This window comes from Furipterus horrens, unplaced genomic scaffold (assembly GCF_987537825.1).
Source record: "Furipterus horrens unplaced genomic scaffold, mFurHor1.1.pri manual_scaffold_13, whole genome shotgun sequence".
In the NCBI taxonomy this organism is placed as follows: Eukaryota; Metazoa; Chordata; class Mammalia; order Chiroptera; family Furipteridae; genus Furipterus; species Furipterus horrens.
This window is the reverse complement of record NW_028327183.1, coordinates 44,332,670-44,341,841: the sequence shown is the minus strand read 5'-3', so window position 1 is coordinate 44,341,841 and position 9,172 is coordinate 44,332,670. Positions and strand designations below refer to the sequence as shown.

General features: G+C 56.4%; 1 protein-coding gene across 1 annotated transcript; it reads left to right on the top strand.

The window, feature by feature from the left end:
• The first annotated feature begins 1 nt into the window (after position 1).
• On the top strand, positions 2-8,634 carry SYNGR4 (synaptogyrin 4). Its single transcript, XM_090259796.1, has 5 exons — positions 2-170; positions 1,157-1,341; positions 7,092-7,329; positions 7,937-8,076; positions 8,357-8,634. The coding sequence occupies exons 1-5, from the start codon at positions 2-4 to the stop codon at positions 8,588-8,590; spliced, it is 966 nt and encodes a 321-aa protein (XP_090115922.1). The 3' UTR covers positions 8,591-8,634.
• Positions 8,635-9,172: the final 538 nt, after the last annotated feature.

Below are 9,172 nucleotides of genomic sequence, written 5' to 3'. Positions count from 1 at the left end.
CATGCGTAGCAGGAATGGCTCCTTGTCCGCGTGCTTCAAAGAGACGGGGAGGGAACGGGCGCGAGACTCCCGGGAGGGCTGGGGCTGGGTAGGGCTCCCGCGCGCAGCCCGCCAACGGCGGCCAGCCCAACGTTCACTGTGGCCACGCCCACGCTCGTGTCGGCTACTGAGTAGGCGGGAAAGAGGGGGCGGTGCTTGGGCACAGCCAATCAGCTGTGGAGGAGCGAAAAGGCGGGAAAAGACGGAAGCAAAGGAAGGCTGAGGTGGCGCTAGGGACCAGGATGGGGAGGGTGGGCGGAAGGAAGAACGGGCCTTCAGGTGACGCAGGCCGGGCCTCAGAGTAGGCACCCCTTTGTCAGGAAGCGTCCTCCCAGGCCTCACCACCCCCATTCCGCGTCGTTAAAGGGAAGACCCTGTTTCTAAGAAGGTAGCTAGTTCCCCGGGGCATGGCCTTCTAAGTCTGAGGGGGCATCTCTGTTCTAAGCCCATGTCCCCACACGTCTGAGGTTGAGACCCCCCAACTTGAGGAAATGCACGTTTATGAAGGTGGAGCCAAATTCTAAGGGGAGGCCTGTATTCTAAAGAAATAACCCAAGTCATAAGGGCATGCCTGGGTTCTCCATTATGGGCACTGTCACCCCAACCCCAAAAGGGATTCCCCTGGTTCCGATCTCCCAGGGGTTCTGATCCAGCATCTGTACTCCCTGGGAAATGCCACTTGTGTCCTCTCACAGGGAGAACACGGTCCTTCAAAGAGGCCGTCTGGCTCCTGTGTCAGGGACGAGAATCCAGTATTCCAGCCCTCTGTCCACCCCTTCTCCCTGCCTGGGGTTTCCTCACCCAGCACCTTCACCTCTTCCCCCTGGCAGCTGCCCCCTCACCTGGTGACCCTACCTCTAAATTCTCAGGAGCCCCCTTACCCGGCACCCTAACTCATGGGGTCCTCAGCAAGCCTCTCACCCTGCACCCCCATCTCTGGGACCCCCAGCAGCTCCTAGACTCCATGCCCCAACTCCTAAGACACTGCACCTCACACAATCCCATTCCTGGGACCCCCCCCAACACTCCCCTGTCTGGTGCCCTTACTCCTGGGACCCCTGGAAACTCCTTCACCCATGCCTCTGCCTGACCTCCCACCGTCCATCTTGCCTTTCAGCAGCCGAGCCCGAGGGAGGGCCTGGAGCCTCTGGGAGACAGCAAAGCATCCCTTCTCCTGCCTCCCAGGGCCCCAGAAGCAGAACAGCCGCCATGCACATCCCCGAAAGCCTCCAGGACCTGGCTGACAGCGAGGCCGTGCAGTTCCTGAAGAGGCCCAAGACGATCGCGAGGATCTTCGCAGGGGTGAGGCCCTCCTGTGGCCCAGCTGCCCCGTGGGTGACAGGAAACGGGAGGTCTCATCTCTCAGATACACTACGCAGGGAGCAGGGGACATGAAGGGACCGGGTGGGCAAAAGGCAGCTAATAACTGAAGTCACCTTTTACTGAGCACCTAACTATATACACAGGCCCTGTCCTGAGCTATTCCGAGCACTTACTACTCTCATAGGAAGAAGCAATGCTTCAAAACAGGTGCTATGAGCCACCCTCCCCCCCCCTTTTTTTTTTGGTGGAAAAGGAAAGAGTAGGTTTATTTAAAAGTTTTACAGATTCAGAATAATGGCAGGTTTCTACCGTTATGTCCCCCTCCCTTTAAAACACCCCCAAAACACTTAGTACTGCCTCCCCCTGCCAAACCGGGCCAGCTTCAGAACATGCCAGTCAGAAGTACCCTCTTTCAGAAAAGCAGACGTCCGCGGCTCAGCCTTCCCGGTCACGGCTCAGCATTCCGGCCTGTCCGACTGATCAGTGCTTGGCTAGGCAGGTCCCCGCAATTCCAGCCTCGCCAGCCGTGCCGCCATGTTCTCCAGGCAGGGTTCCCGGTGGGGCTCCTGTTTCTTACTCCAAACCATGTGACTTCCCCCTTACACCCCAGACCTCCTAGCCAACTCCCATCTACACCCTTTCAGACCATGTGGCTTCTCTTCTGAGCCCCATTTTTGAGGTAAGAAAACTGAGGATCAGAGAAGTGAAATCACTTTTCGTAAGGCTGTACTGTCTAAGGGGGTAGCCACAAGCCACATGTGGCTCTTTCAAACTTAAACTAATTAAAATAAAATATCCTGTTCCTCAGTCACATTTCAAGTGCCCAACAGCAGCATGTGACTGGTAGCTCACCTACTGGACAGTGCAGATCAGATCTAGAACATTCCTATGATGGCAAACAGGGTTGGCTAAGGTCACGCGGTAGAAGCAGGGCCAGGCTTCAAACTGGGGTCTGTGAGGTGCCAAAGCCTGTTCACTTCCCACCTTTCCGACAAGGGACGAGGAGGGGAGCAGGGACTGGGGCCTCTAGGAAGAGAGTGGTACACAGCGGTTGGAGGTAAATATCTAACGTAGACCTAAGGCACCAGATGTTGGGTGGCCACTGTGCCGGGCACTGTACCAAGGAAGGGCTTTTAAGGCATCTGGTTAATTATCATCACATTCCCAAAGAGTCAAGACACCTGGATTCAAATCCTCATTCAGCCCAAACTTTGCTCTGTGACCTTGAGCCAATCACTGCTCCTCTCTGGACTTCAGTCTCTGAGGGGTCAGAGTTGTGACTCTGGGCTTTACGCTGTGCTACCTCCATTCCCTTCCTTCAACAGAGTTGGAAACCGAGGCCCAGGGAGATGATGAGACTTGACTGTGGTCATGGGAATAGGTGGGGTGCCCTGGATCAAACCCAGGGTCCTAAACCAGAGTATCCCCTTCCTATCTCTCCTGGAACCTGCGGGCAGAAGATCAAGTAAGCCTGGCTTAGAATCCTGGCTCCACCACATGCTGTCCACGTAGGGTGACATACTCCTCGGTGTACCTGAGCCAGTAGCACCGCCTTTCATTCTCAAAAGCACCCCGTTTTGTTTGATAACTTACTGAGTCACCCTATGTCTGTGTGACCTTGAGCAAGTGACTTGATTTCTCTGAACCTCTGTACCCTCACGTATGAGAGGACTAATACCCTGCTCACCAGACAGATTGTTGTGAAAATGAAACAAGTTAATGTCCCTACACTGATTAGCATGGGCCTGGCCCATGGTAAGCTTTCGTTAAATAACAATTTTTTAAAAAATCCTTACCTGAGGATATGTTTATTGATTTTAGAGAGAGAGGAAGGGAAAGAGAGAAACATAGATGTGAAAGAGAAACATCGATTGGTTGCCTCCTGCACTCGACCTAGGCATGTGCCCTGACCAGGAATCAGACTGGCAACCTTTTGGCGTACGGGACGATGCTCCAACCAACCGAGCCACCTGGCCAGGGCTTGAAAAGCGATTATTACTGGGACAAATCATTACTAGTGAGCGAGGAGACAGGTGGGTTTCAGGGCGCCTAGGGCGATGGGGACTCGTGTCCATTGTCATTCTCAGCCAGGGGTAGAAGGGAATCCCACATCTGAGTTGCAGGCTCCTCTCCGATATTAGCTCTCCTGCTCTTCATCACGACCCTGTGGCAGGGGCATTATTACCCCTGGTTGACCCAAGGAGATACTGAGGCTCCCAGATGTTGAATGACTTGCCCAAGGACATCATCCAGCTGGCGAGCAAGTCAGAAGGATCTGCAGGCCTCAAAACTTTGGAAAGAAGGGCGGGTGGCGAGGGAGAAGGTCCAGCTGGTCTGGACTGGTGTGGGGAAGGGGGAGGGCTGGGCTGCCAACCGTGCCAGACGGTTCGGTCACAGACTATGCCCGCCGCCTGCATGCACCCTCCCTCCCTCCCAACTCTCCCCTCCCCCCTGGCCTGGCTCCTCAGTCGGGACTCTGGGCAGCTGGTGCGCTTGTCTTCACTGCCGCCTGCCAGCTGGTGCCTTAACTGATGAGTCTTTGCTCCCTCCCTGGGGCCAGGCCAGAGAGGGCGTGGAAGGCAGTTTGGACTCAGGCTTCCGAGGGGTGGGGTCCCTCCAGCCCAGCTGAGCCTCCTCCCCACAGCCCAAGGGTTTGGGAGTCAGTGGACAGACAACCCACCGGCCTAGAAGTCAGGAGGGCTGGATCCCGATTCCCTCCGCTCCACAGACTGACCTTGAAAGGACACATCTTCCCTCTCTGGGTGACTGGGGAGAACCGTCATTTGGGCCAAGCCTCCCCCTGCCCACCCCCCACCACCGCATGCCGCATCTTCACATCATGGAGACAGACTGGGAAACTGAGGTTTCAGGAAGTGAGTGATTTGCCCACGGCCGCACAGTTGGCAGAGTCAGCCATGTCTGGCTCCACCATAATGGCCTCGATTTATCACCTGTGAAACAGATGCCTTAGTAACAACATCTAGCGTGTGGGGCTGGTGTGAGACTTCAGGGAGGTGACGCAGGTAAGATGAATACAGGCTCAAAAGTGACTGATGGGCCTGCCGGTCCTCGGCCTGGCTCTGCCTCAGACCACCTGGCGCTCCCCTTCTGTGGACTCAGTCCCTCAGCCCGAAACAGCATGGAGGCGAATACCCTTGATTAATGCCAACGTGCTGGACACAAAGGGGGACTCCCTGTTGTCATTGTTGTCATTGTCATTCAGAGAAGACAATTAAGACAAAGGACCAAGGAGGAAGGACAGAGGCTGAGGAGTTTAGAGGTTGATCCTTTGCCTCCCCAGTCCCCACTCTGGAGGTCAGGGCAAGAGCAAAGAAGAAAGGCCCTAGGTCATTCCCTCTTTCAAAACCCATTTAGTGAGGTCCATTCTGGTGCTGGGGACAGACGGGTCCCAGGCAGACCCTGTCTGGAAGGAGTTCAAATTCTAATGGATTCCTCTACCCCTCCTCACCTGCTCCCCAACTCCAGACCCTGCACTGCCACATTGATCACTCCCCAACTCCAGTTTTATGTCCTGAATATCGCTGGACTCCCCAGAGCCCCATCGTCAGCTTGGGCCTCCACCTAGGCCTTCCCACCAAGCTGTCTGGTCTGTTGGCTTCTTGTCTTGCCCCCTCCAAACCATCATGACCCTGGATATGGGCTCTAACTCCCAGGTCTGACCCTGGCCATCCTCTGCTCAGAACCCCTCCACTCGTCATTAAATCCAAGTAAGAAATATCACTTTCCATGGCTCCCAAGACCAGGCTCCTCAGTCTGGTGTTCAGCCGCTGAGAGTCTGGTCCCTGGCCGTTTTTCCAGCCTCCTCTCACACTGGATCCCTCACATGCGATTTCCCTCCAGTCCCTGAAAGAGCCCCCTCTGCAGCATCTGGCTTTAGCACACACAGTTCATCGTGCCTGGAATGTCCTTCCTCCTCTGTCTGCCTAACAAACTCCTCATTCTTTAAGGCGCAGTTCAGAGCTAACCCTATTTCCCCCTGAATTCAGCCCCACAACTTCGTTTTTGGCTCACACCTTGACTCTCTTCCTGATCCCAGGCCCCAACCACTCCCAGTCTCCAATCTCTAGTCTCTACAAGGCCCCAAAGGGTTTTTATGCGCTCAGAACTGCCCCTGCCCCTCCCCTGCTCAGAGCCTGTTGTGGCTCCCTATTGCCCTCCTGGCAATATCCCCATTCCTTTGCCTTTCCCACCTTCCAGGCATCACGTCACCCAGAAGCCCCCCTGAACCAACTGCCCCCAACCCGCCCCATGTCACACCGGATCCTCCCATATCTGACATGGATCTCGCCACTCTGCGTTGCCACTGTCTGGGACAAATCACGGGATTTGATAGGAACCTCTGCCCTCCAGGCGTCTGGTCTGGCTGGAGGCAGTATAGCAGCGACTCAGGAGCCGGCCAGCTCGCTTCCAGCCCGGCACTAGCATGTACTGAGTGACTCTGGGTACTTCCTCATCCTCCCTGTGCTTCAGTTCTGTTGTCTAAAAAGCGGGGCTGTGAGTAGTGCCCACATCCTAGGGTGCTTGTAAGGATGACACGGGCTAGTGCTTGCAGAGTACTTCAGTGGCGTTTTATAAATAAACACCGTGGAAGACGAGCATAGACGCAGACAATTGTACTGGTGTGCTCTATGCACTGTGCCCAGGCGACAGGGATGAGGCCATCCTCTCAGTGAGATTGTGTTTGCTAAAAAAAAAAAAAAAAAAAAAAAAAAAAAAAAAGCCCTGAAGCAAAAAAAAAAAAAAAAAGAAAAAAGAAAAAAATTAATGTTTATTAGATCCTGGGTGTTTGTTACATTTCTCTCCATACTTTTCTGTATTTTTGGACCATTTCACAATTTTTTTAAAAAGATTTTATTTATTTACTTTCAGAAAGAGGAGAAGGGAGGGAGAAAGAGAAGGAGAGAAATATCGATGTGTGAGAGATACATCAGTCGGTTGCCTCTCATACACCCGCAATGGGGTCCTGGCCCGCAACCCAGGCGTGTGCCCTGACGGGAATTAAACCAGAGACCTTTCGGTTCATAGGCTGGCGCTCAATCCACTGAGCCCCACCAGTCAGGGCTCACAAATTTATGTTTAAAAATGAATAGTGATTAGTGAAGCTGGGGAGGAGGAGGAAGTAGCCGGCAGCGGGAACCCCTGGGAGGCAGAGAGAAACTTCGTGACAGCAAACACTCACTGAGCTCGTGTGTCCCGGATGCCATGCGAAGCATTTGATGTTGGTACCTGGGTTTGGTTGCAGGTACCAGTTTGGGGTGGTGGAAGGGGTGTGTGGATGAGACAGGGTGAAGGGTAGAACACCAACCAGGCAGGGCCTCACAAGCCAGGCTGAGGGGCTGGGACTCTGTCCTGGGGGCACTAGGGAATCATGGGGGGCTGTGAGCAGGGAGGGGAAGGGTGTGGAAAGGCTTCTCTGGGGCTGAGAGGGGAGATGCTGAAACTGGAGGCAGGGAGGCCCGGGAGGGGCTGGGGCAAGGGCCCAGGCGGAGTGGAGGAGGCCTAAGCTGGGATGGAGAGAGTGGGTGAGGGGCAACAGGAGGGACAGGGCTTGGAGGCTCTGAGGACATGACAGGGAGGGAGGAGCCAGAACTGCCCAGTGGGCTGATGGCAGAGTCCTGTCCACAGATGGGGAACCCAGCGGGGACGAGAGGGTTTGGGGAGATGCTGAGCTCCATTCAGGGCCCTGGAACCTGCTCCCGCATCCACAGGTCTTCTCCCTCATTGTCTTCTCCTCCCTGCTGACCGACGGCTACCAGAACAAGACAGACTCTTCGCAGCTCCGCTGTGTCCTCAACAGCAACCATGCGGCCTGCAGCTTCGCCGTGGGCGCCGGCTTCCTGGCCTTGCTCAGCTGCCTGACCTTCCTGGCCCTGGATGCCCACGAGAGCCGCATCGCCAGCACGCGCTTCAAGACGGCCTTCCAGCTCCTGGACTTCATCCTGGCTGGTGAGACCCAGGGACCGCCGCCCACAGCTTCCCTGCCCTTGCTCCCAGCCCTCCGCGGCTCCCGGGGCGCTGGACACCTCCCTTCGCTGCCCAGCTGGCCACGTGTGACCCAGAGCTCTGTCACGCCCTTCTCACAGCTCACCGGCACCCGCAGTTTCCTGCCCAGGGAGTTATCACCCCGTCCTTTAGACTCGGTGTAAGGGTCACCTCTTCTGAGCCCCAAGCCATTTCTAGAAGCCTCCCATCTGCCCCGCCCTTCCTCCTCGTGCTCCTTCTCCAGCGCCAGTCCCAGTGTCTCAGGGCCTCAAGGGCCCTCCGTGGGCACTGGGTCCATCGCCCCCCAAGAGAGCTTTCTGTGAGGGCGGGCCTGTTCGGTGCCACACGTGGCCCCTGAGCGCTTGCAGTGGGCGGGACATGTGGAACCACAGGCTGAACTTTTTACATGTTTATTTTAATTGGTTGAAATGTAAACAGCCACGTGTGGCCGCGGAGGGCTGGGAGGGAGAGACCACACAGCGGGACCAGCCCGGCCCTTTCCAGCCCAGCAGCCCTTCCTGAGCCAGCTCTCCCCCCACACCCACGCCTTTCTTCTCTCCTGTGACCCCAGCCGTCTGGGTAGGCGTCTGGTTCGTGGGTTTCTGCTTCCTGGCCAACCAGTGGCAGCATTCGCCACCCAAGCAGTTCCTCCTGGGGAGCAGCAGCGCCAAGGCCGCCATCACCTTCGCTTTCTTCTCCGTCCCTGTCTGGGTGAGAACGAGCCCTGCCCCAGGCACTCTCTGCAGGGCAGGTGTGGGGGGCCACGACATCCTCCCGTTGCTCAGCTCCCCTGGGCCCCTGCCCCTCCTCGGAATAGAGCAGACGCAGGCCAGCATTGGGCATCATGCCGGGTGCCCTTGACCGATGAGCGAGCAGTGGGCACTGCGTCGTACCCTGCATCTCCCGCCACCCCAGCCCAGGCCCAGCCCCGGTCGCTCTCCTCTCCTGCCCGGCCCAGGCCAGCCTCCAGCACACCCTTCTCTGCCTACAGATATTCCAGGCCTACCTGGCCCTCCAGGACCTCCGCCACGATGCTCCGGTCCCCTACAAGCACTCCCTGGATGAGGGTGGTGTCGTGCTGACCACCCTCTCCCCACCCTCTGCCACCAGCCCTATCAACGTGCCCACCATTGGCGCCAACAGCATGAGTTATGCCAGCTCTGCCCTGTCCCCCTATCTGACCACTCCGAAGGTCCCCCACCTCGCTATGATGCCTGACAACTAGACATCCTCATCCTCCTCAGTAAAAAGCTTATCCTCCCTCCAGAAGGGTTTCATGTCTGTCCCTTTCTGGTTCCTGGAGTGGCCAGGGTGGGGTGGGGGGATTCAACAAGGTCACCCAGGGGTCTCTGTAGTGGGTACGTACCACCTCCTGGACTCTCCATCTGGGTGCCACCGTGATAGGGGCATATTAGTGATGACAGGAAAGACATGTTTGGGGCGTGTTATACACAGAGCCCTTTGCTCCTCACATTGGCTGGGGAAGGGAGGCTCGAGGCGTCCCAAGCACAGTTGAGGAAGTTCAAGCTCGGAGAGAGAGAGGATGCTTCCGCCCGTAGAGGAAGCACTAGGAACCAAGGCTGCACTGGGGCCCCCCTCTTGCTCACACCAGGGCCCAAGCTCTCTCTCTCACTCCAGTGACAAGGGACCCAACTCAAAACCAAGCTGTGTGACGAATCATTAAAAGAACCGGGGATGGCGAGTCAGTGACTGAGGTCAGGGAGATGCTTGTCTGCCAGTATGTGGAAGACTTTTGGGGAGAGATGGGGGTTTTCTTCTAGAAACCCCAAAGCTCCCTGAGGACTTA

Excerpts from the sequence above, each read along its gene's own strand:
- SYNGR4 (XM_090259796.1), top strand. The coding sequence starts at position 2 with ATGCGTAGCAGGAATGGCTCCTTGTCCGCGTGCTTCAAAGAGACGGGG. Across the intron at positions 1,342-7,091 it reads TCGCGAGGATCTTCGCAGGG|GTCTTCTCCCTCATTGTCTT; the intron begins GTGAGGCCCTCC and ends CCGCATCCACAG. Across the intron at positions 7,330-7,936 it reads CCTGGACTTCATCCTGGCTG|CCGTCTGGGTAGGCGTCTGG; the intron begins GTGAGACCCAGG and ends CTGTGACCCCAG.